Genomic DNA, 27,700 nt, shown 5'->3' with positions numbered 1-27,700 from the left:
TGCCAACATGGAATTAAAGGGGAAAATGCATTAGAGCTGGTCCAAGCAGACTGGGCCTGCTTGGCAATTCCCATTTCCATCTTCAAATAGAGCAGCAGTATTGTGCAGTTGTGATGTGCACAGCTTAGAGAAATCTTGAGATTTCCTCAAGGAGCTTCCTCTATGGAGGGGCAAGGCATCTTTTTAATGATATCAACTGGGGCTTCCTAGATTGTAAGGAGATTTTCCCATTTCTGTCTCTCTCCCAATACTATAGATGCTGAAGGTCAAACTCTCAGCATACTTTTAGCTGTTCTTTCTACATCCTAGTAGCAAAGAGAAGAAAGCATGTCTACCATTTGCAGAGTGTATATCTTCATTGTGGTCTGGGACAGGTATGGTCCAGGTCTAACAATTGGTGCAACAGAGACAAAAGCATATTTCTGAAAAGGCATTAAGTCAAATGAGTGTTTGCTATTCATGCTTAAGAAGACAAAGGAAATCTGTTGCTGAATAGCAACTGCTTTTCTGTTGTATGTATGTTGGCTGTTAGTAGCTTAGAATTTTACCATAATTACCTTTTATTTTTTTAAAGACAAACTGCAGATGACCATGTTAATTTATTTGTTTTTTAATATAGTGTTGCCTTACTGTTACTTACAACTTTAGAATCAGGACAGATTATCCAGAGAAGCCATTCTTTTCAAGGATGCCTGTAACTTATTAACCAGAATTGGCTTTTCATGATGGTGGGGGTGGAGAGAGAGGGGGGAAAAATAAGGCAGGCTCAGCCTGCTGTAGAAGTGTAAAGTAGAAATTGTACATTCCTCGTGTTTCTTTGTTCTGAGATCATAGAAGTAGGTCAAATGTTCAGAGATGACAGTGGTTTGCTATGGGTGTGATCCAGGCGTCTATGATTCCTGGTGACCTTTGCTGGCAAAAATTTGTGTGAATTGTCTGTAAGCTGACAAAAGGGGGGTACCCAATTTACACCTGCCATGATGGAGTCTTTCAAGCACAATGCATGGTTAGGTGTGCTTTTTTAGCTTGCACACAAAGATAATATGTAATATATATAGATACATACAACATGTAACATCGATACTAGTTCTATGTTACAAACGGCTTCTTGCATCTGATTCCGATAGTCAAAGCAATGTTGTGTTCTTATGGTATTTTATCTACGATCAACAAACAGTGCTAGCACCAGACTGCTTGGGGCAAAGTCATACCCTATCTAACCCTGTGGACACAGTGCCACTGCTGCTCTGTACCAAGGGATTAGAGGCTGGCCCAGCCTGGTGGGCCCTCCAATGGGCATGGGCCCTAGCCACTGCCCCACCTACTAGCCCCTGCTACCAACCCATGCAGATGTGCATAGTGGGGCAATTTATGGGCCTTCACCCAGTGGCTTATAGGGAAGGAAGTTCGTAAATGATGCATGTAATACTCTGCTCCGTTTTTGCTAAATTTTTGAAAACTTGAGCTCAGCTTCATCTGTCTAAAGCAGACCTTAACGCTGGCACCGAAAATCTTACTGTTCTCTTGTTTCTTATCATAGTTGAATGCAAACATTAATTGTTCTGTTTTTTCTTTTATGGTTCAAAGTATCTTTCAAGTAAAGGTTGGGACATGTCGAAAGAAAACTACTTGCTTAAGTTCCTTAAACTTCTAGGTATCTGTCCCAGCTAATGTTTGATTTCTTTGCTTGGAACTTGACTTGCCCCAAGTTTTAAAGGAAAAAGATAAACTTGGTATGAAACAAAAAGTTGAATAGAGTATATGGTAAGAAGCATGCCTTTCCCCCAGTTCCAGAAGATTCTTAAGTAACTGGCAAATCAGGTAATAGATGATGTAACACCTGGCAAACTATTTTTCCCTAAGCTGTATCAGAAGTAAAGCCATCTCCAGTGTGTAGTTATGCTACAAAACAAATAAGCAGGAAAACAGGCAGTTTTTACTTGCATACTTTAGATTTCAGACTCTACCACATGCTCTGGGCACTCGATTAGGTAAGAAAGAGCCATTTGTTCACATGCAAGTCCAGGTTGTTGGCACAATAAAATTACAAATAACAGAGGTGCATGCATCATGCCTTGAAGCCTCAAAATATCTGAACGCTCATCAGCACAGTTATATAAAAGTAGAGTGGTCAAAACGGCTAAAGTTGTCCTGACTGCTGTGGTCAAATATTTGGTCTCTTGTGGTTCCTTGTATTAATGCTTCCTTGGTGCCTAATATATGTGCCTAATATATGTTTTTTTAATCTCTTTAGGTGAACTGTCCTTGAAATACGTATTCATTGGTGGTATACAGATGGTTTTTCCTTTGAATACCTTGTTGCGGGGGGGGGGAACGAGAGGGGAGGGCTGCTTCCTTCAGACTCAGCAGTGGGGCTCCCAGAGAAATCTGGCTGAACACTGTCAGATAGGATGCTGGACTTGATAGATTGCTGGTTTAATACAGCTGGGGCTCTCCTTATGGCTGAGATGTAAATTTATAAAAATATTTTATCCACTTATTAAACTTCTGTATATCCACAGCTCATTCTTAACAACATTTACAGTCAATCCTATTGATTTCAGCCAACCCTATTGATCCCAAGGAATAGTTAGGATGGGAGGTTTAATTTTTGTTTTGAAAACTTCTGTTTATTCCGCAGTGATGTCACTCACTTTGGTTAAAATACGTTTTGCACAGCTTGTTAACCTACTGATTTAGAAGGGAACCATGGCCAAAATTTAATAATACCCTGACTTGCCAAACATTCTAGTGCAGTGCATAACGCTATCTATCTGCACCTGCACAAAAGTTCATGTTTCAGTGAGATATTGCAACACAGCAGTATGAACTTTGTTGCCAGTCTTTGGAGAGATAACTGCAAGTCAAAACAATTGCTGAAATGATTAAACAGTATCTGCTAGCAACAATCAGTTGTTCACAATAGGCAATGCAGGAGAAAACTTGAGTAAGGCCTTAGCAAATTTGAACAGCTATTAAGGAGTGCAAACAGTATTAACACCTGTACTTTGAGTTCCACCCCCTTCCTTTATTTTTTATTTTTGCCTGGGTGAAGCAACAGTGCCAGCTGTGTGTCGTATGCATACTGCATGGATCACTTAGTCTTTAGTCTTAACAAATTCCCATCATTTTGCGGGGTGGGTGTTAATTTGTTGTAGAATCGCCCCTCAGTCTACTGAATGTAGACCGGAGGTCCCAAGGCCTGCACGATGTGATAGTGTTACATCAATTGTTTCAAGAACGAAATATTATGAAGAGAAGAGTGGGGACTCCAAGTAGGGTTTTTCTTTTCACAAGCAAACCTGCATTTGGTGTTGCCTGTAGTTAATCCTGAATCCATTCATTGTGTCCCTTTCACAACCGTAGTGCAGTATTAGCAGAGGATACCAACAAGATGGAGAGGGCTATATACAGTTAGTACTGTCATATACTGTGTTAAGTTGTTCAAGTAATATAATAATCCTGTAACTCTGTATATGCATGGACCATGCTTCATGTAAGTACTGCTTGCAAATAATCTTATGCATGTATTCAACTGGGACAATCTACAATTTACCCTGCTTTATTGTTCTGTCTACCTGGATCATGTTGTGCCTTCCAGTGGCGTAGCTAAGGAAGTGCAAGGGGTAGCAGTTGCACCGGGCATCAAGCTTTAGGAGGGCAACAAGCTGAGCTTGACACTAGTGACCAAAATTGTGAAAATCTTGGTATTTATGAATAATACCATCATGTTATATATCGTTGGAAAGGTAATTTCATGCAGAATGCAATGAAACAAACCGCATTGGAATATCTGTATTCTATCAAATGTTATGGCCAATTAACCAGAAAATGAAAACACAACTGCCTTATGGAACAAAAAGTGGATTTCTTTAACTCAAAACTGACCTATGAGACTGATTGTTCTGAGAGCCAATGGCATATTATTATGTTACTGGCAGGTTGCAATGACATGTTATCATGATACAGCATGAAACCAATAAGGTTTTAATATAAGTCAACTCATTTTCATGTATCCTAATACAGTTACCTTTGCTAACTGGGTAAAAAGGCACTTTTTCAAGTGGTGCCCCTCTTATATTTAGCAGCACAGTGTCTCAAACCAATCAGGGGCAGATTTTTATTTATTTACTTAATTAATTTGATTTTGTCTGGAGGGGCTACAAATCTTCTTTGACCCCAGGTTGCAGATAGATGCCTTAGCTATGCCACTGACTGGGAGGAGGCAGCAGAGCAAGTAGGTGGCAAGCTGCTAGGGGGAGGAAGTGGGTTCTTCCCAATTTTCACTTTTTAAAAAGGTCCGGGTGTTACATCACTTCCGGTTGTGACATCACTTCCGGGGCAACATTTTGAGCTTGGCACTGGGCTACACAATCATTAGCTACGCCACTGGTGCCTTCAGTTATACACAAAAGTTTTTCTATTATAACCACGACTATTTTAAATTGTCTTTGGTCAGAATGAATAAAAGCCCTGCTTAATGAATTTCACAGTGTACTTCTCTGCCAAGGAAGCAAAGAGGGAACTAGATTTCTCATTCCAGAAAGAACTGCTCCTTGCTATGAATCTCAGGTACATTATCTGTTATGTCATCTAGGGCAGGTATTAAGTTAGCAACACTTTGCTTTTTAAACGTTTTTAAATAAATGATTTATATCCCACCTCTCACCTAGTGAACAAGGCATCAAGTGCAGTGTGTACAATACAAAATATAACAATCATAAAAAGCAGTAAAATAAAAGCATAACAAAGCAACATATAATCGTATAAAAGAGACAATCAAGCAGTGTTAAAAAAAACAAAAAACACCACCTACCACAAACCAAAACAACCTTCAAACAAATTAACCCAAAGCTGTTTGAAAGTCTGTACCCTGCCATAAAGCAGATAAGGAGGGCAAAATGTTTAATTCCAAGTGGAGAGGCTTCCAAAATTGGGGCATTGCCACAGAGAAGGCCCTAGCACTGGTCACCGCCCATTTAGCTTTAGCAACTGTGGCACCCACAGAAGAGCTTGCCCAGCTGATTGTCTCATACAAGAGAAGGTGGTTCCTCAGATGCCCTGGCCTTGAGCCATGAAGGGCACGCTTGGTACCTTGAATTGCACCTGAAATTGAACTGGCAGCCAGTGCAGCTTTAGCTGCAGCAGTTGGACTGAGTCAAACTGCCAGGTTTCCACAATCATGCTGATAGTTGCTTCTTTGACTGTTTTGTTTCTTAGGAATATTTAATAGTAAACCAAAGCCTTTTGCCTGGAGTATACCAAAATGGTCTGATTTAGGAGCATTCTAACAAGTTTTTTTCCCTACTCCACCCCCCCCCCCCCAATGCACATGCCCTTTAGTCAAACTACTATGAAAAAATATAGTAACCTCTTGGGAGCGTTCAGTGGGAAGAGGTTGAAAGCTGGCAGTTATGTAATTTGGTAACCCAGGAAAGTCTTTAAAATTACCCCGCATCGTCAATATTCGCACCAGATACAGTCTTGGAACTAAACTGGACCATTTTATTAATGCATGAGAAAAAATAGCAGGGCACTTACTTGACAAATTGCTGTGCAGGGGTCTGGTTGGGGAAAACGGCCCGATCGTCTACCTCCCCAAGGATGTAACAGGATGTACCATCTGACTCCTGGCACCACTCAATCAGTGACTAAGTGTGCCTATCCTCACCAGCCCCTGAAGGTCGAGGCAGCTGGATGGCTCAGCCCACAGGTTGACCCTGGAGGAGCTTCACCTATTCCAGGCCAGGGGCTTGCCAGCCAGCTTCTTCAAGCCAGTCAAGCATCATGGGGCAGTACTGGCTTACCCCTAGCTTTTCCTTACCTCATATTGTACACCGAAGCCTATGGCCTACCGATCCATGCCCCGCATGACCCTGCCACACAGGGGTGGGGTGGGGGCTCTTTAAAATTAATTACACAATCAGGAGATGGGGACAAACTACTAATCTACAGTGTTTTTTAGGGAAAATGTTGGGCAGAAAAGATGAAGTAACCAGAATCCACCCCTTTGAATCCAGATTACTGGTAATCTGGGTTGGGAGGAGAGCTGTAATAAGGATAGAGATCCAAGCTCACTAGAAAAATGCAGATACTTTGCAAAAAAAAAAAAATCATCTATATTTGGGAAACTGAGTTTATAAAGAACAGGAAATGCCTCTCAATTCAGCAGTCTTCTGAGCAAGACATGATGCTATTCGATTAAGTATATGCAACTAATTCCATCTCGGAGTGCCTGGGAGGTTTTTAAAATTTTGATTTATGTTGCACTCTTTCCTTAATGCAAGTGCAAATGAATTCTGATGCTGACTCATTTCCTGGACACTTTGCCCATTACCCCTTCCAGCTCTACTTTTCTATAAAGGTCAGTTAAACGAGAGTGTAAAATTCCCACTGGTTGCAAACCTCTTGGGTGTTGCCAGCTAAACTGAGACAATGTAGTTCACCTGTTTGTTTTTTCTCTCTAACCCAAGGGTCACTATCCATTCCCTGAACAGCCAAGCCTGAAGCTGAGCATCAAATTAGATTATGAGCTGTGAAGCAGAGAATCCTTTACTAGCCATCCTAAGGCTACAATCTTATACACACTTTCCTGGGAATAAGCCCCATTGAACATAATGGAACTTGTTTCTGTAAAGACATGCATAAGATTATGCTGTATGTATGTAAATTTCTAGAATCAAAGAGACTGGTGTGTTATGTGCCTGAGGCTACTTGTAAGAATTGCTTTCTTTGCCACTTGCTCTTGACCCTGATCATGCACCAGTATGTTTCAAGCAGCTGGGGACTGAGAGGCCAAGTGAACAGTCATAAATTACCATTTATTTATGAGATGGGAAACTGGGATAGGCAGTAACCAAAGGTCTGTGTGGTTATGATTTTGGATACGCTCTGAGCTAATCCTGATTCCTGGGAACCTATTTATTAGCACACATCACATACACATCTGGCCTCGTATAAAATGATGAGAAGGGAGCTCATATACTTAGTGGAAGGTGTAGCTGTCTTCCTCATCAATTGGGTGTATTCAGGTTTTTGTGCTTTTTTTGCAGATTCTTCTGTCCCTAAATGTAATGTGCTACAGAATGTCTGTCTTGTCAAAATGGAATATTGCAAATCTTCCAATTTTCCTGGCATCAGTCTGCTTCAGATGTTAATAGCTTTCAGATTGCAGTATAGTCTTGCAATTTTAGAATACTTGGAGTGACTTAGCTCACAGATGAAAGCAAATGACAAGTTCATACAATCAAGTTCATACAACAAATCTCCCTGTCATTGCTATCTAATGAGTTAGGCAGGGAGATGCATAGCACAATGACAATATGTCATGCATTAGATTGAAGGTCATTTCAGATAAAGGTGTTCCAAAGAAATTGGTTTTAAGACTGGAATGCCAGCATGCATGTAAGAAATATTGCATGCAGTTGCTCCACCTAATTATGTCCAGAGAAAATTCACATGAAGTTGTATGTGGTGTTGACCTTTTCATAGTTTAAATGATTGTGTGTATTCTAGCCACTGAGTTTAGTATTAAAACCTTTTGTAAGATATTTTTATTCAGTTATAAAACGCAGCATATTAAAAATGGTATATGTGCATATTTTTAAAATGTCCTTCAATATTACATTGGGTGGTTGGGTCATTAGTCAAAGTGATTTTGTTGTTGTTTGCAAAAAAATTTAAAGCAATATTAAAGTAACACTTCTTAGGCCTATGGGTGCAACATCACAAGTTAGATCTGGCAACAGTAGAGAAGATTGCACAGTGAATATGATACAGAGTCTTGTCTGTCCTATGTGAGTAAGAGTGAGGATGAGGTGTGGTGTGTGGAAGAAAAGGGGGAGTTGAAGTTTTTAACTCAATTATTTATCTCAGTCACTATCACTTCAAGCTGGGCTAGATGACCTCACCCTAACCATGCTAAACATGTGTTCCATGGTTTGATGTGATCCTCGGTTAGTTCAGATGATACTGAACTGCCCAACACATGATTAAAAACAAGGGTACGTACATACCACCCTAATCAGTTCTGCTCTGCATACTTGTATGAGGACAGAACATCATTCCTAATCATTTGCCTTAACTATACAGCTAAAAGACATGATAGAGATGTTTTAGACATTCAACCCTGTTCCTAACTTGAGTACGCACAGTGGAACGTACTGCTGGGTGAGAGGCAGGACATATGTCTGCCCATACTTTGAATTGCACAAAATGGGCAGGATCAGTGAGGAATATCATCCAAACTGGCCTCCAATTGTGTTTCCATGTGTTTGACATGGGTGTGTGTGTATGTGCTTATATGTATAGACAAGAAAAGAGGAGCAGAGATCTGATTTTGTGTGGAACCATGTAAATATGTTTTATCCAACCCCTGTGTCTCCTTTCTTGTTTGTTAACTTGATCTCTCCTCCCCTAACCAAAAGCCTTATGATGAAATCAAAGGTAAGGTTTCAGGAAGATGGTGGGAGGGCTTGTTGTCTCCTGCTATTTTCTTCTGTTGCTGCTGGCTTCCATTAAAATAAAAAACTGCTGAAAGAGGAATGGTGATATAAAGTTTCATTTTATTCTAAATTCAAACCCCATGTTTCTGGACTGTTTTGTTGTTATTGGCTAACTTGTTCATATTTGTGTATTCCTGTGATTAGATAACAGAGCCACAGACTTTCCTTGTCTTAAGAACATTGCATAAGAGGTTTGGGTACAGAAATGAAATACAAACTTCATTTGAGACATCCAGCAAATAAATAGGGATATCTAGGTCTTTTAGGCCAGGAAGGGGAATTAAGTATAACATTTCTTTTTAAACTGATGATGAAACGGGCAAGTATTGAACAAGGGTCTCTTTTCCCATCTTAAGTTTTTCAGACATAAGATACTTTCCTGCAAGTCACTCTGAAGTCTGCACAAACCAGCAGATTTATTGTCTGAATTGTTAAAATGTGACTGAAGTGCATTTTTCTGGAGAGCCAGCTCATGTGCCGGCATAAGGCTACTTCATCATTTTGAGACATTGTAAGCTCACACACTTAATGTGTGCCACCCGCTGTCTGCAGAATGTAACCTGAGAAGCACATCTAAGAAAGCAGTTTCTGATACAGAAGTGCAGAGAGACTGTAGTTTAGATTGAAGGCTTGCAGTTAAATTGGTGTGCAGTTAAATTGTCATTTATGGGAGGACTACCCTGCAGCCTAGACATTTTGGGGTGTGCTGAGCTGTGCTCATCAAAGTTCACTTGAATAGTCTGATTGCATATAAGTAGTCCTTAAAAATAAAAGCTGAAACCTCCACTAAGCGACTGCTGCAAAGAGATGGCTGACAAAGAGTGAATTAAATCCACACACACCCATACCCCACTTGTGCATATAGCAACCTAAGATCTTGGTTCTGGAAGGGATGTTGCATGCCCAGTGCCCATTTGCACTTGTGATACTGCATCCAGCTAGATATACACACAGAGAGACCTGTTTCCTTATGTGCCACTTATGGTTAGATTATTGCATGTGCAAATACAAAATGTTAAATAACATGAGCCCCAAATATGTGCTTTAGAACTACATTGACCCAAGGGATCAATTGCCCTTTTCGAATTCCCCTGGTGGGAACCAGTTTGGGAACCTCTGCTGTAAGACTATAAAGGAATCAGGGCACAAACCTAACCAGGTCTACTCAGAAGTACTGCTGTATTCAATGGGATAGGAAAGTGAGGTTAGGATTGCAGCCTCAGATATGTATAACATCTTGGGATGACTCCTAACCAACTGTTCTGCAATGGAAGGCACTTTTGTTCATATGACAGGAGAATGATTTTTGCCAACTGCCCCCCTTTCCTTCACACTTCATATCTGGAAGGCCCTTAATCATCAGAAGCTGATTTTGGCACTACAGGGGGCAGCTGTACCAAGGAGGGGGAAATTCACTTTTTAAGCTTCTTTCCACATGCACTTTTATTTCAACAGAACAGTTCCTGTAGGTCCCATCTACTTTTTTTTTTTCTAAATTTGGAGAATGTATGTGATGAGTGATATGTGAACATGTATTCCTGGTATAATTATGGGAATTTAGTTCTTGGGTGGTAGATCTATAAGTGACCCAGAAATCTTGGCAAATTAAAACAGTTAATGCATCTTAAAGCTATCCCAGCAATATAAGAGCCTTGCTGGATCAGACCCAAGGGTTCCCCTAGCTCAGCATGATGCTTGAAGAAAAGCATCCAGACCAACTGATCATCACAGTTTGAATTCTATAATTCTAGTATTACTGCTGCTTATGTATGTTTTGAGTGCTCGATCATTATTTCTTTTAATTCTGATCACTGTTTGTAGATCAAGAACAACTGCAAGCTGAACATAGAGTTGAGCCAAAACTAGATTTGCTTCCATTTCAGCAACTGCAGGTCACAGGGAGTGAAAATATTTGCAATCCTTCCCTAATCATTTGTGCTTTGCTAAGAGGAGGAGAGAGTACCTCCTTTGAAGTTTAAAACTGCCTGAAGATGATCCACAGTAGAATTCCCAGCTTGATCCCTCCTCCTTAATTTGCAAGTGTTTTGTCTTCTTAGATAATGAGCACCTGGTTGATTATTAGTCTATATTTGCTGTCCCATTACATCACACCCATTACATTCCCTGATCACTGCAGGAAGTAGATATTAGAGGAAGAAAAATGGTGTTGCTGCAGGAACAGCAGTAGCCCAGGAAAACAATGACAGCAAGTAATATTGAAGGAAAAAAGTAAAAACAAGTGGGTCTAAGGAATTATTTTGAACTCTCCAAAAACTTAATGTTTGCCCTGAAAACAGCACACCTCTATTGGAAAGCTATGTGGACTTTTGTTATGTGGTTTGAAGCTAGCCAATCTAGGACTGCCCTTAACACTTAAACATGTTTATCACTACTTGCATTGTTCATTCTACTTACATTGGCACAAAATAGCCTAGTGCTAAGGGGTACAAGTATTAGCATCACCTGATGAAACCTGTAATATAACAAGTTTTATATGCCCATCATAATCTTTTGTGTTATTTCAGCAGTTTAGAATTGTGACCGCACAAACATATTATTAATAATATTCTAGTTGAGGTTGTAAAAACTAGGTTATAAAAGATTGGCTGGACTTGGGAGCTGCCATTTTGTCACAATGGTCCATGATTGCTGCACATGTTAACAATTAAGGGGAGTAGGCAGGATGTCATACTTGAGGCACAATACTATTCATGTCTATTCAAAAGTAAGTCCTATTGTGTTCAATAGGGCTTTCTCCCAGGAAAGTGTTGATAGGATTGCAGCCTTAGTCTCTCTCTTCCTCTCCCTCCCTCCCCAAGCAAGCTTTCAGCTTTCATAATTTCAGAGAAGCTGGGAAATGTATAATGTCTTGTAAACTTAACATCTGGACACTGCTTCCAGGGATCAGGTGGACCTTCAGCTTCCCCTTCATATGGATCTATTCTTCCTTTGTTAAGTGAACCAAAGAGAGGCAAAACGTGTCCTCTTGTAATGCGTGGTTGTGTGTTTTTGCTGGATTCCCAAACATTATTTGTTTCAGCATGTTAATAGAATATTTTTGACCCAAAACCGCTGAATAGGGGCCATGAAAACCCCTGCAAATATGCATACCAGGTAGAAGTCTTGCTGAAGCACAAAACCTTCAGAGAAAGACCCAAACAAAAATAAAACTTCTAACCAGAAGAAATAATTAAAATTAAGTAAGTCTACAAGAACTTCAAACATGGTCACCCAGATATTTTGTTTGTGTGTGTGTGGTTTTCTGATCATAAAAATGGGGAGAACTTGGGACAAATCTCTAGGCATCCTGGGGATAGTTGTTGTCTCTTAACGAGTAACAATGGGACAATGCTTGCTCTGTTCAAACTACTTTGACTTCCAGAAGTGTCCTGAACTTTTATAGCTGGATTGTGTATTTTGAAATGGACCCTGTTGTTTCAGTTCCCTGTTAAGATTTATTATAGCCAAAAGACATGAGGAAAAGAATGAAAGCAGTGTCAGGCAAGGCCACAGCTCATCCTAGGTAAAAGCATGCCAGTAGGGACAAGAGGGAGGTGCAGCTTTGGCAAAAGAACAACTATGAGTGTAAACTTGTGAAATGTTGACACAGCAATGAGAAGAGTTGGCCCTGTTGCTTTCCCAGGATATGAACTGCATTGATATGCTCTTCCTTTCCATCTGCTGATTTATGCTTCCCACCTCTTTTCCCTGAAATACAAGCACTTGAAGATTGCATCAGCTACATGATACACAAGAAAGTAGAGCAAACTCATTCTGAGGGAGACTGCGAGATATCACCCATACTAAACCCACTACACAATTTAAAATTGAAATGATTTCAGTGGGCTTTGCTTCTGCTCAGTGACAGCTTACCAGAGTTTTGTGCATATGGGAATTTTGTGTGGCCTTCTGCAAGAGGGAAACTTAGGCATAGGTATGGCCATGTGCACCTTGTAAAGGAAGAGAACCCTCTGCATACCTTGTTCACTGACTGTTGAATAGCAGTCAATTGAAAATTAAAATGAATAATTACTGAATGCTGGTGACTAATGAAATTACTTGCATAAGATTTGACTTTGGAATGCTTGAAGAGAACATGTAAACATTACCTAATCTAGTACAACTTACCTTTATGTGGCTAAATTTGTCCAGCTGTGCAGAGCTCCTCCTAAGTGTTGGATTGCTTTTTCTTGTTTTTTTGAGTTCATTAAACATATGGATGGATGGATCCTTAAGGCTCAAAATAGAAAACAGAAAATGGAATTGTTCCTGGAACAATGTGATCTTCCTGGAATTGCTTTCTGGCCACAAATTCAAGGAAGTTTTTTTTGAGTAGCCACTGAAACACAGTTGTGTGGAGGCTGCTCTATGCATCAAGGCTGTTCATGTAAAGATACTACCCTCTTGGTAACTTGGATTACACCAATTCAAAGCATCAGTCTGGTGATAAATCACCAGAGGCCTGTGGAGAGCAGCTTCACAGGGAATTCATTGCTACAGAGGGCAGCTTCCTTGTGATTGCTTTCAACTAGCCACACTTGTGGCTGTTTGTATGTCTGAATGGGGCCTTAGGTCAGTGATTTTCAACCTTTTTTTTTTTTTGTCTCGAGGCACACTGACAAGGTGCTAAAATTGTCAAGGCACACCATAAATTTTCTGACAATTGACAAGGCACACCATGCTGCTGTTGGGGGGCTCACATCCCTATTGGCCCTGCTAATAAATGACCCTCCCCCAAACTCCCAAGGCACACCTGCAGACCATTTGCAGCACACCAGTGTGCCAGTGGTTGAAAATTGCTGCCTTAGGTGTTGGTGAAAATACTTGACTGAGCTAGGGGCTTGTCCTCATTTTGACTTCATTTTTATCTTATCCTTATTATCCCACGTGTTCTGCTGTAAAGACAACCTTTGTGCTTAGCTGGTATGTGATGTGTATTTGCAAGACAAAGAGTTTCAGGGAGGGGATATTTTGTCCTACTTTAATGCATGTCCTACTTTAACTTCTCTGAAGACTACAGATATTAACAACAGTATTTATATACTGCTTTTCAACTAAAGTTCACAAAGCGGTTTACAGAGAAAAAAATCAAATAACTAATGGCTCCCTGTCCCAAAAGGGCTCACAAAATGGAGGGGCTATTTGAATCACAGCCATGAGGTGAGAGAGGAAGAGGCAGAGGAAGATTAAATCCTGTCTTGGCCACTTCCACAAGTTAAATCTCTCCCCCCCCCCCCCAATGGAGGGGACAAATGTACAGGAACAATTATTGCTTTCAGGGGCAGCAGAAAGTCTGGACACAGCAAGCTACTTCAGGCAGTATTTGATCCTTAGTCCATGGAGCTCAGTACAGGTGTCCTCCCATATCTGCAGATCTGATATCCATGGTTCTCTGCAGGCATGTTTCTTGCTTTTACAGATCATATATGAGCAAAGCAACAAGCAGGCAGCCTGCATGCTAGGGGGACATGATACGAACATTCTGATCGTATTTGCTGGTCTGACTGATTGTTAAAGAAAAAACAGAAGGTAATGGGCACATTGGTGGGGGTTACACTCATAGGGTCCCTATTTGAACCCAGTCTCTGTATTTGAGGTGCCTGAAATGGACCCCATGGATAGAGGCAAGATGTCTGTATTGTTCCAGTGTTTCTCAAACTGTGGGTCGGGACCCACTAGGTGGGTTGTGAACCCATTTCAGGTGGGTCCCCATTCGTTTCAATATTTTATTTTTAATATATTAGATGCGATGCTACCATGGTATGTGACTTCACTGGGGAAATGTTACAGACCTGTACTTTGAACAGGCTACTCTGTATATGCTTTTAACAATGATAGTAAATGGGACTGACTCCTGGGTAAGTGTGGGTAGGATTACAGCCTAGGATTGTTAAAAATTTTCCTGCTTGATTTTGACACTGCTGGTCATGACATCACTTCCTGTGGTCCTGACAGATTCTCATTCTAAAAAACGGGTCCCAGTGTTAAATGTGTGAGAACCACTGGTGTACACTAATCCAAGAGTGACTCTCCAGGGTTTCAAAAGGGGAATTTTCTCAGCCCTACCTGGAGATACCAGTGGTAGAACCTGGAATGATCTGAATACAAAACAAGGGTTCAATTATACCTTCTTCCCGCTCTTCCCTATCCTTTAGATGCTTCTAAAGCAATAAAAATCCACCTAATTCCTTGTAACATTTTGAGTGTTTAGTTTTTAAAGACAACAATTTATACATCTTGGCAGTCATTAGAGTATACAAAAATATCTTTCTCTTGGGATTAATGTATGCAGCTATTGTGGGCTAGAAAAAATACATAGAATAGTAATTAAGAGGACTGTGTCCCAAGGGAAACCCTATAGAAATAAAGGTTGCATTCCTTAAATTCTGTTATATAGTATTGGGAGAAATCTTAGAAGTACTGAAATGACAAAATCAAAGAGATGAATTTGATAGTCTGAAAGGCTGTAAACAAATATTTAGCATTCAAATTGGCACAAGTCCAAACAAAATGTCCTTGCACTCAGTCCCCTTTCTCAAAATTAATGTCAATTTCAAACCATGCAGTTAGCCTTCATAAAATGAAATTAATTTAGAAACTAAAGGAAAGAGAAAATAAACTGAAAAGTCCCATTTCATGCAGGCTTGCCCAAAGACAGCATGGATACAAGCGGTCCACTGTGTTTTTTCTGCTTTTGTTTCAAAGGTGTTGCCAAGAGACTCCCATTTGTCATGCTTACACTCTGACCTGCTTGGAGCTGAAAAATTAAGAAAAAATAATTCTCAAATGTGGTTTAACACTTTTTTTCACATTTGAGAACTGTGCTGTAGGCTATCTGGGTGCTTTCATGATTGAGTAACCCAATATAGATATTAGCTCTTGAAATCAGAATATTCTCTTGTCTAACTCCATTTCCAAAATCCACAGCTTTTAAAAATTGTCCTTTTGAAAAATGCTATGTGCTGGAAGACAATGCATTTTCTTGCTAGTTTAAAACTCAGTTATACTTGGCATGTTCACCTTGAACCAGTGAATGGGGTAAAAAAAATATTATTACACTTTATAAACAGGACTGTCACACTTTCTTACTTTCATTTTGATTGACGTTTTGTCAATCTTCTGCAGGTGGTATCAGAAGCTGCAGGACAAGGGGTTTCTATCCATGCTAATGACACCTTCAACTATTGGGACTGGCCTAATGCCGTCATCTTTGCTGCTACTGTGATAACAACCATTGGTGAGTATTCAGACTATTTGGATGTTCTCTTTTTCTAAGATCTGATAAGCAACTAACTTTTGGTTCATGTGTCCTGCATTCCGCTGAAGCAGTCCTCTGAAGATCATCTAGGAATCCCAAAAGTTGAGGATAATCTGTGGCTATTGTGTACTAAAACTAATTACTTGAATAATTTGTACATGTCAGGGCATGATCGGTTGGCATGTTGAACCAGTTTTGTGTGAGCCAGGAATTTTTGACCCAGTTTCTTAAGTGGAATTTTGTTTTAGTAAAGGACTTGCCAGAATGCTGTAGTGTATCACCAGATGGCATAACTGGGAACCATAGTCTGGCAAATGTCCAGAATCCTAAAGCAACTCATTAAAATCCCGAAGTAAAAGGTCAACAGTGAGTTTGAGTTATTCTCTTGTCTCACTTAGGGATGAGTGTGTTGTGTGGCTTTTAAAAAAGGTGGTCTGCAATTCTTAGTAAATACCACCAGCATACTTTAAATTCTGTCTTTGACAAAAAGGACTAGGGAGGGTTATATAATTTCAAATAGAGAATAATCTTGCAAGAGTATTTGGGCTACACATTAGGATCCTCAGGCATCATGTAGCCACTCTATACACTTAATTGTTTATTGGAAGTTCCTCCATGTTCCTTCCACCCCACCAATGTCCTTGATATATAAGGAATGCTAGTCTAATACCACCATTGTAAGTCACCTGTGGACTGGAGCCCAGAACATAGAAAGATGGCAAGATGAGAGGGCTATATGGGAGAGATCATAACTCAGTAGTAGATAACATTCTTTGCAGAAGATTCCGTTTACAATCCCTGGTATTGCCAAGTAGGGTTGAGAAAAATTATCTGAAACTCCTAGAAAGCTGCCAGTCAGTGTTGACAGTTCTGTTTCAGATGGACCAGTGGTATAAAGCTTGTTTTATATGTTCATATGAGTTCCCTGCATCTTGTTAGTCTTTTTAGGAACAGTGGCACCTGTGTGTCTCAGAGATCACAGTTTCTGCCATTGATGGGGGAAGGGAAGAACATTATATTGGCCTTATGCTTCCCACACAGGGTGTGATGTCGTAAATAGCATGAGCACAATGGCAAGTCTTGCTACATAACTTTCCCACCCCCTACTGTCTGGGGAAGCTTTGCAAATCCCCTGAAGAGCCACTTCTGAGTATTGGGGGATAATTGAGAAAGGTGTGAGATGTGGCAGAGGAGACTTGTTCCAAAAACCAAAAACCACAAAGGAAAACTTCCATGAGTTGAGTTCTGTGAACAGAAGCTGTCCTTTTTCCTCCCTCCTCTGACTACAGCCCCTTGTGCCACATTCTGTTTGTCTGGAGGGACCTAACCTTTGTCTGACCTAGACTTTATTTTGCTTTATTTCCACTATAGTAGACCTGCATGGTTTCATTTCAAAGAAAAATCTAGTTGTGAATTTTCTTTCCTCTTTGAGAATGCCAAGGCTAGGCCCTGAGAAGATTACTTGTACCCAGAAGGGTTCAGCAGATAGGAGCCAGAGCCAAGAACATTTGGGAGTGTATTGGCAAACCCTGCTCCCCCAACATGCCCTGTAGCTCTGTACCCCTCACCCAAGAACAGTGGCATTGCTAGGGGGGGTGCGGGCCACACCAGGTGACGCACAAGGGGGGGTGATGTGTGCTAAAATCACGGTTTTAGGAGCAACCCCGTCAAGCCATATACCGTTGGATGTGTAATTTCCAGCGGAATGTGATGCAAAAAAACAGAGTGAAATAGCGCCTTACCTTCAAAAGTTATGGCCAAAAAAACAGAAAGAAAAAAATGCATGGAGCCCTATGGAAAATGAAACTGAACCATATCGTGCATTTACTAGTGAGTAGGTGTGCTTGCCATAGTCAGAAAGGGCAGGCTGAGAGGAATCCAAAGACACCAGAATGGTCCCTATCCAATCAATGCAGCCCCAAAAAAACTCTCAAGAAGGAGGTCTCTCCCTCCCAGTTATGAGTGTTTTGAGCCATATGGAAAGCAAAACAAAGCCACCTGGCAGCGTTAACTTGCAAGTAGGCAAACTTGCCTTAGTCCGTTGGAAAGGGCAGGCTGAGAGGACTCAACAACGTCAGAATGGTCCTGATCCAATGAATGCAGCTCCCAAAAACAACCGAGAAGGAGGTCCCTCCCTCCCAGCTGCGAATGTATTGAGCCCTATGGAAAACAAAACAGCCTCACGGTCACGTTTACTCGCGAGTAGGCAGACGTGCCTTCGCTTGTGATCAGGCCAGGCAAAGGGGAATGTGAGGATACCAGAATGGTCCAGATCTGATGGAACTGGAGTGCAACAAATGCTCCGGAAGGCAGCCTTCCCCCCCCCCCCCCACTAAAAAGGACAAAAAAAGAGGCTTGAACTGGTAAGGAGAATCTCTTTTGCACTTGTAAAGCCAAGTGGGTCTTTATCTTGGTATGCTTGAAATAGAAGAACTTTAAACGGGGGGGGGGCTGGAAATCTCACTGGGGGGTGTTATTTCAGGCAGACTGCTGAGAAAATTCACTTGGTGGAACAGGGCTGGCTTCCCCTTATTTAATTATTTGTTGTACTTTAAGTTAATTATTTATAATTATTTATTTTGATTTGCTTGATGATGTCACTTCTGGCCATGACATCACTTCCAATGGGTCCTGGACAGATTGTCATTCTAAAAAGTGGGTCCCAGTGCTAAAAGATTGAGAACTACTGCACTAAGGTGTTTATAAGTTGACACAGGGTGTATGTGACTCTACAAGTTTTCAAAATCACTAAAATCAGTGTTTGGAGGAATAATACCTTCATGTTATATATCAATCAATGCGTAATTTGATGCAGAATGCAATGAAACAAACCACTTTGAAATATCTGTGTTCTAACAAAAGGTACAGCAAAAAACCAGTGGGGGCGGGGTGATGGTACATCACCACGCCCACCACCAGGGGTGTTGCCCCGCTTTGAAAAGGTCAACAGGCATGTGGATGCGGGAGAACCCGTGGACATTATATATCTGGACTTTCAGAAGGCGTTCGACACGGTCCCTCACCAAAGGCTACTGAAAAAACTCCACAGTCAGGGAATTAGAGGGCAGGTCCTCCCATGGATTGAGAACTGGTTGAAGACCAGGAAACAGAGAGTGGGTGTCAATGGACAATTTTCACAATGGAGAGAGGTGAAAAGCGGTGTGCCCCAAGGATCTGTCCTGGGACCGGTGCTTTTCAACCTCTTCATAAATGACCTGGAGACAGGGGTAAGCAGTGAGGTTGCAAAGTTTGCAGACGACACCAAACTTTTCTGAGTGGTGAAGACCAGAAGTGATTGTGAGGAGCTCCAGAAGGCTCTCTCCAGACTGGCAGAATGGGCAACAAAATGGCAGATGCGCTTCAATGTCAATAAGTGTAAGGTCATGCACATTGGGGCAAAAAATCAAAACTTTAGATATAGGCTGATGGGTTCTGAGCTGTCTGTGACAGATCAGGAGAGAGATCTTGGGGTGGTGGTGGACAGGTCAATGAAAGTGTCAACCCAATGTGCGGCGGCAGTGAAGAAGGCCAATTCTCTGCTTGGGATCATTAGGAAAGGTATTGAGAACAAAATGGCTAATATTATAATGCCTTTGTACAAATCTATGGTAAGGCCACACCTGGAGTATTGTATCCAGTTCTGGTCGCCGCATCTCAAAAAAGACATAGTGGAAATGGAAAAGGTGCAAAAGAGAGCGACTAAAATGATTACGGGGCTGGGTCACCTTCCTTATGAGGAAAGGCTACGGCATTTGGGCCTCTTCAGCCTAGAAAAGAGACGCCTGAGGGGGACGACGACATGATTGAGACATACAAAATTATGCAGGGGATGGACAGAGTGGATAGGGAGATGCTCTTTACACTCTCACATAACACCAGAACCAGGGGACATCCACTAAAATTGAGTGCTGGGAGAGTTAGAACAGACAAGAGAAAATATTTCTTTACTCAGCGTGTGGTTGGTCTGTGGAACTCCTTGCCACAGGATGTGGTGACAGCATCTGGCCTGGATGTCTTTAAAAGGGGATTGGACAAGTTTCTGGAGGAAAAATCGATTACGGGGTACAAGCCATGATGTGTATGCGCAACCTCCTGATTTTAGAAATGGGCTATGTCAGAATGCCAATGCAAGGGAGGGCACCAGGATGAGGTCTCTTGTTATCTGGTGTGCTCCCTGGGGCATTTGGTGGGCCGCTGTGAGATACAGGAAGCTGGACTAGATGGGCCTATGGCCTGATCCAGTGGGGCTGTTCTTATGTTCTTATGTTCACTGCATGGGGTGACACGCAGGCCTCCCACACCGAATAACACAAATCCTAGTGACGCCACTGCCCAAGAACTGCAAAGTGTGAGAGATCTAGGGGCAACCCATGTTAGAAATAGCAGGGAGGATCTTTTCTGCATCAATGTTTGTCTCTTCAGACAAATGCTGTCCCCAGGGAGAGTAGAAGATGGGGCTTGCTGGCACACTCCCAGATAGTCAGTAAACACGGACAGTGTTCATGGTTGCATCACAGGTAGGGTGATAGAGTTGCAATGATAGGAAAAGTAACATTTGGCACAAGACTGATATATATGTGAGGGGGGCGTTGTCTTGCTGTGCTGCTTTTTAAGCCCAGTCTGGTCATGAAAGCAGTAACCTTAGCAGACGTTTTATTTATGATGTATGCCATGGAGAACCTGTTCTCATTTTCTGCCTCTTCCCAGGATGGTGCTAAAAAGTGTAGAGCAGTGGTTCTCACACATTTAGCACTGGGACCCACTTTTTAGAATGAGAATCTGTCAGGACCCACCGGAAGTGATGTCATGATCAAAAGTGAGATCATCAAGCAGGAAAATTTTTAACAATCCTAGGCTGAAATCCTACCCACACTTACCCAGGAGTAGGACCGATTTACTAGCATTGTTAAAAGAATATACATAGTAACTTGTTAAAAATACAGGTCTGTTAACATTTCCCCAAATTCAGTCACATACCATGGTAGCATCAAGTCTAATATATTAAAAATAAAATATTGAATTGAATGGGGACCCACCTGAAATTGGCTCATGTCTCACCTAGTGGGTCCCAACCCACAGTTTGAGAAACACTGGTGTAGAGATGTAGAAGCTTCCTTTGTGCTGCTTTTTGTTCTGCAGAAGACTTGTGTTGTCCAAAGTATCAGTGTCTTTGTTTATTTGTTCTGAGATCACACCATGTTAGAAAACAGAATGACCAGCAGAGGTGAGGCAGAAGTCTTGCTGTTAAACCAAATAAATCACCATGTTCCACTGGTTACTGTTATTGAAAATGCTTTGAAGGAAACCCGAGTTTAATTTTCCCCCCCAAAGATCATGTAAACAGCTCAAGAAAGCAAACTAGTTCAAAATTGAATGTTCTGGCTTACTTATAACACATGTGGTCCCTGAATTCCTTGAGGTTTTTCCTTCAGATACCTCCATTTACATCCCTGTCTAAAAGCTAATAGCATATGAGAGCCAGTTATATTTATATTTATCTGTCAAGAAGCTGACAGATTCAGAATATGCAGCAGGAGGCAATGATGTAACCTCCCTAATAAAATTTTGGGAGGTGACATGGTTGCTGAAATGTGCCTGAAATGTCGCAAAGCATAGCCCACTTCTTTTCAAACCTGTCTTCACAGTACTGAAAGCTAGAAACTTGTTCATTTGAAATACAGAAAAGGAAACTTTCAGTTTGCTGAATTTTAACAGCATCTGTTAATAGGAGAAAGACTATGACTTATGCCTAAATAGTTCTTACTTGAAATGAGCATGGACAACTTTTAATGCTATGTTCTCTTTTTTTAGGGTATGGAAATGTTGCTCCAAAGACTTCAGCTGGACGAGTTTTCTGTATATTTTATGGACTCTTCGGAGTTCCATTATGTTTAACATGGATCAGTGCTTTGGGGAAGTTTTTTGGTGGACGTGCCAAGAGACTGGGCCAGTTCCTAACAAAGAGAGGTGTAAGCCTGGTATGGAATGAATTTATGCTGATCTTGCAGCCAGTAGGTTCTGTATGTAATTCAAGGACCTTAGAAGTTAACCTCCAATCCAATAAATTTCCTTTTATTTAGAAGTTTAGAAGCAACTTGTCAAGGAATTTGAATATGACTTATCTGCTGTTCCTGACTGTCAATGTACATGTGAACTGCATGCAGTGTAAATTAGCATTAAGGATAAGATGGTACAGTAAATAGGTCTTGATACTAGTTCCTTTGTATGAGCTTAGGGTTCACATGCTGGTCAGCTGACCTTCTATTTGAGAAATGATCAGATTTTTTGTGGCACAAGAATGCCCCTGTTTCAAGCTACATTTTTCTTTCATAATGGTGTCATTTGTTGGTAAAGGAAGGAATAGCTTGCCTCAGAGTGTTGCAACACCTAATGCAAACATAGCACAGCAAAGCTTCTGTCTAGGACTGTCCATGACTCTGTCTTGCTTGGTGCGGGAGCCAGGGAGTGCCTGCTCCATGTGATTTAGGTTTCTGCCCTATAAAGATTCTTTGAGCAATTAGACAAGAAAAAAAAATCATTTGAGAGAACTGAAGGTGCTGGTTGAAGTAAAACATGTGTGATACTGCTGCAAGTGAGATGTTACATTATGGAAAGTTGGAAAAGCCAAAATCTCTCTAGCTATAACATTTGACCATTCTCCCCCCCCCCCCCAGCCAAATAACTTACATGGACTCACGATTGGCAGTAATAGTGACTTTGCTCCAGTTTCAATTTAAACTGAAGAAATTGATTTAGAATGTGTCCATATCTGGGGCATCAGAGTCTGTGTCTTCAAATGACCCCACAGACTAGTTCTGATCTCTCAACCGCAGTCACCCAACTTTCCCTTTTACTGTGTCCTCTATAATTTTGCTTCTTCCTACAGTGCCATGACGATTGAGGCTAGAACAAATGCACAAATATGAACAGAAGCTTCTTTGTATGCCATTTTGGTTTTGGCCAATAAAAAAAAAACAGAACCAAAACTGTTGCTTTTTTCCAATATTAACAGCACTATAGGGAAAAAAAGAGTGCATAGTATATTTCTCCAAAATGTAAGAGTTTTTGAATGCTACCCAAGTCTGCTTAAATTATATTACTTTTTAGAATGTTGCACAGCATCTCTGTTCCATTTAGATCCTCTTTTGAAGGGCTGCTTGCATTATTTTCCGGTAGACTTGTGCAATCCTCTGCCTTTCCGCTTGATGACAGATGTGCAGTATTCTTTAGGGGTGTCTTTTTTGTGCTTCTTGGTTTCCTGTTACTTGTGCTGGCTGAACATTCATGCTTTCAGTGAATGGCGGGTTCAGTTACAGTCATCTACAAAACTTGAGCCCAAATCCTAACTCACTTTCTAGCACTGGCATAGAAATTGCCAATGGGACATGTGCTGCATCCTGCAGTTGGGTGGCACTCACAGAGCCCTTCTTTTAAAGTAAGGGAATGTTTGTTCCCTTACCTCGGAGCTACATTGCCCTTATTTCAGTGCTGGAAAGTGGTTTAGGACTGCGCCCTTGAACATGTAGTCCACCAAAAGGGCATGTTGCATTAAAGACCAATTCAAGTGCTAGTGATGTGGTAAAGCCTGGTGAATTGACCACACCATATTTGTGTGGTGAGATGTTTGTTCATCCATGTGGGAAAATTATAAATTTAGAAAAACATGAGAGAAAATGCTAGTTAAGAATTCTCTGATGTATAATTCGGGGGGGGGGGGCACGCATACAAATACTTTAGGCAAAAATGATCTGGTAAAATCTACTGCATAAGGATTTTAATCAAAAGTTTGAAGTAACACTTGCTGCCTTTCCTGCAAGAAAACAGGAGTTGCTCAGCCATGCAGGAAAACCCAACAACTTCTTGAATTTACTTCTACCCCCATTTCTCTACTTAAAATGGATTGCAACTGCTAAAAATCCTGCAACAAGAACTGTTTTATGAATATGTTAAAATGTGCTAAGCAACAATTTATCATTCACTTATCTTTCCCCTCCCTTTTCTTTTGTTGCAGAGAAAAGCACAAATTACATGCACAGCTATTTTCATCATCTGGGGAGTCCTGATCCATCTAGTCCTTCCTCCCTTTGCCTTTATGGTGACTGAAGGATGGAGTTATATTGAAGGGCTCTATTTCTCATTCATCACCATTACCACCATAGGATTTGGAGACTTTGTTGCTGGTCAGTAATGGCTCTCTTTTCTCTTCACTGATTCAGTAGTTAATATCTTCAGCAGTTCCTAACATAGACATCTCTGGAAATGTGCCTTTTATTATAAATGGATTGCACTACAAAAGGGTACCATACAGATTTCCCAGAGATGCTGGCCTCTGTGTTGTGTGCAGGTTGAGGAAAGGGAAGAAAGCTAAAAATGTGTAAGAAGCTACCTCAGGGAGTGGCCATTGAGTTAATGAGCATAGGTGTTCTCTTGCTCCAGCATACAGCAACCTAAATGCGTGGACAACACTGCTATTTAGGAGATTCTAGATCTGGCAACCTTTCAGCGTCTGACTGTGTTATGTAACTTAAGCAAATTTTAAATGATCAACACATTCTATGTGACTTAGCAGTACTTGAACTATTAAAACCCATATTGGCCTAGTAAATGAATTTGGTTAACCACGCTTAACTGTTCTGAGGCTCAACATTTTCAAAACGCACTTTGAATTTTGGTGCCTGACCTGGGGCATACAGGATGACCCTGACCCAAAGTCTCAATAATTTATTGAATCTATTAGAGGTGTTGTAAACTAGACCTTACACATGTCTATCTATTGCACATATACATATATAAATCTAGTCCTATAATTTTGTGGTTTTTTTTTCCCCTTTTAGGTGTGAATCCAGATATACATTACCATTCCCTCTATAGATACTTTGTAGAATTGTGGATTTACTTGGGCCTAGCCTGGCTTTCCCTCTTCGTCAATTGGAAAGTCAGCATGTTTGTAGAGGTTCACAAAGCCATCAAGAAACGAAGGAAAAAAAGGAAAGAGTCCTTTGAAAATCCAACTCCTACCAAAAAAGCACTTCAGATATCTAATCCAAAAGATGTGAACATTTTCAGCTTCCTTTCCAAGAAAGAAGAGACTTATAATGACCTCATCAAACAAATTGGGAAGAAAGCTTTGAAAACGAGCAGTGAAAAAATCCTAAAACCAGAGCAAGCCAATCCAACATTGCAACAAGCTAGCAAGGACATGAAGGTAACATATACAAAGAACAAGTTGTTTGACTTTGATGAGGAGGTTTCTCTAGGTCTCCAGAATTACCATGTTATGAAGCATCTCAGTGACAGGCGTGTTGGGGATAGCCTAGTTGAGGGCAATGTATTTGTCAATCAACTGGACCGAATCAGTGAGGAAGAAGGGGAAGCTTGGGACTCCAGAGACTGTCGACCTCTGATCTTTGAAAATGCCAATATAACATTTGTAAATGAGGAAGAGGAGGAAGTTTCAGATGATGAAGAAACTTCAAAGTCCTCCATGGATGACAATCTTGTGGAGGAACCAGAGAGCCCCCCAAAACTGGTGAAATTTTCATCATCTGATGAATCAACTTTTACCAATAATGAATTGGAGATATCTGTGCCTTATGAGCAGCTAATGAATGAGTACAACACAGTGAATAATGCAAAAGCTGCAACGTGAAGATGTGCACATTTTGGATTTCCTGAAGATCATTTAATGAAGACTTTGAACAGATAATTAATGCACACTTTGAACATGCAGAAATGAGAAAGAGACTGTATCACATCTGCAGCCTTACTTTTGAAAACTGAAAGTATCCAGTGCCTGAATGTTATCTGCAGTTGTTTGTTACTCAGCTTAACCAATGTGAAGTGACAGTTCTAAGAACTAGAGGGTTTTTCTCCCCATTTGGGGAGGTCAGGAAGAAGAAAAGACTAGAGTTATTACATGGGACCTTTTCAGTATTTGTTTTCTTTTTTTGTGAAGACTGAAGTTCAGATTTTGCAATCAGACTAGTCTGGGTCAATGTGTGATATGGCTGATTACTGCACTAACCCTCCACCTCTCAAAAATGGAATTCAAATCATGTCCAGGTACACAGTGGAAAATGTTGGTGGCTTTGTCCAAACTCTCCCAATAAAGCTCTTTCCATGTTCCTTTTAAAGGATGTTTTGAACTGGAAGAGCCAAGAGTATCTTGAAGGATAGAGTTGACAGTTTAACAGTGTGAGTAAGGAATTTAAACAAAATTTGATCAAGTTATGCCAGCTCTGTATAGTTCATGAACTGAAGCTTCATGAAACCCTAGACTGAACTACAGAATCAATTTTACAGAGTATGCACCTTCTACTAAACAAGAAACTACCTGTGGTTAAACCCTCCTAGTGATATTGAAATCTATAGCTAACGTTTATAATTCAGTAACACAGAACAGTTCAGGAAGAATGTGTGGAATTAGATTTAAAAATGAAGAACAGGATGGTGATAAATGTGTCCATACTCGAGAGAAAATACTTGAATAAACTGTATATGTTCATATTTCTAAGTGAAGTTTAGCGAAGTTACCCTAATAATCTAAGAGCTGCTTTATGTTACTTTGAACGTGTTTTGTTCAATGGTTCTACTTCTAGAAAACTCTGTTTACCCCCCACCCTCTTACTCCAGTCGGTACTTTTAATTAAAATATTTTTATGGGCACAAAAGTGGAATCTTCAACGAGTTCCACTCTTGGTATTTAAGCTTTCTTAGTAAAATGAAAATGTTGTTTGTTTTTACTAAACTCCCATAAATACAACAGAATGAATCGGTTTACTTATGGCACCATGAAAATTAGGCTATCATGAGAAGAAGCTTTAGCTGATAATAGGTTTTGCACTGGCAAAGAGATAAGTAATTCGGTGATTGGTGTTCTTTTTTGAAAATCAGAGAACTTACCCTATTTTGTAAGTTATTAGACCAAAGTAGTATTGCTGAGCACCTAATCCTCAAAGCACTTTAGGCAGCAGGTGCTTTTGGTGCAATTGCTTGAAGGTTAGACTGTGAATCACTCCGAAGTAGTTATTTAACGGTGTGGTTGTACTTCCTCTTGTTTCATTCGGAAATGACAGGATTTTCAGATGACGAAAGCCTGGGGTTGGGGATTTCTGATTGTAGAACAAGTCTAACATGGTGAGAGAGGCTAAGTGGAATTTTGCAATACTAATCTTAAAAGATTAGGTTACACTTGAAACTGTTCCTATTGACTACTCTTGGCTTCTGAAATATGGGAGTGGAACTGAACTTCTTTTATAAAGATGCCTCTGATCCAGCCATGCACACCTTCCAATTAAAATTTCTCCTCATAAGGACAGCTTGGAGGTATTTGCTGCAAAAGGTGGTTTCTTGTTCATTTCTTTTTGGAAATGGTGTATTGTATTTGCAAGAAAGCCTGCAAAAACTCCTAAACAGTTAAAGAGGAACTGAAAACAGTTATGCTCTCTCTAGATGGGAGGATATTATATTGAATATGCCAGTGTTAGCCGTTAGCCTAGCATTTTATAACTATTTTGTCACAACTGAATGCCAGCCAAGGAGGTTCTTGTTGTTGCTTTTGGAGGCTCAGTGGATATGCTTTATTCAGACTGGTCCTTGGCAGACATGACCAATTCTTATTTCATATCAAATGTTTTTAAAGATAATTTCAATCTGACTCTAAACCTAAAAGGTATTCTCTTGTTAATATCAATGATTGCTGTAATTTTGTGATGTTCTTTCCATGACAAATAACGGTGAGTACCGAGCTCTATCCTGTTCTTGCTACAAATGTGCACATCATTTTAGTGAAGGTAACTCCATAAAGCTGGCATTGTATTTTGATGTGTCTTCCATGAATGGATGCTTAAAAGGTTTCTTTCTAATGCACTAAGAGAGGGACAGAATGGTGCACAAAATGAAGGTTTAACTGTTTTGACTCCCCTATACTGTACTTAAG

The 27,700-nt window shown here is 40.6% G+C and overlaps 1 protein-coding gene across 1 annotated transcript in view; it reads left to right on the top strand.

Moving 5' to 3' along the window:
- The window catches only part of KCNK5 (potassium two pore domain channel subfamily K member 5), a 48,395-nt gene extending 22,984 nt beyond the window's left edge, over positions 1-25,411 (top strand). Inside the window, exons 3-6 of the mRNA XM_066611623.1 lie at positions 15,630-15,741; positions 21,574-21,740; positions 23,774-23,942; positions 24,597-25,411. Coding sequence (XP_066467720.1) covers positions 15,630-15,741; positions 21,574-21,740; positions 23,774-23,942; positions 24,597-25,411 — 1,263 coding nt within the window. The remainder of the gene's footprint in view (positions 1-15,629; positions 15,742-21,573; positions 21,741-23,773; positions 23,943-24,596) is intronic.
- Positions 25,412-27,700: the final 2,289 nt, after the last annotated feature.

This window comes from Tiliqua scincoides, chromosome 1, assembly GCF_035046505.1.
Source record: "Tiliqua scincoides isolate rTilSci1 chromosome 1, rTilSci1.hap2, whole genome shotgun sequence".
NCBI lineage: Eukaryota > Metazoa > Chordata > Lepidosauria > Squamata > Scincidae > Tiliqua > Tiliqua scincoides.
This window is presented reverse-complemented; position numbering and strand designations above follow the sequence as displayed.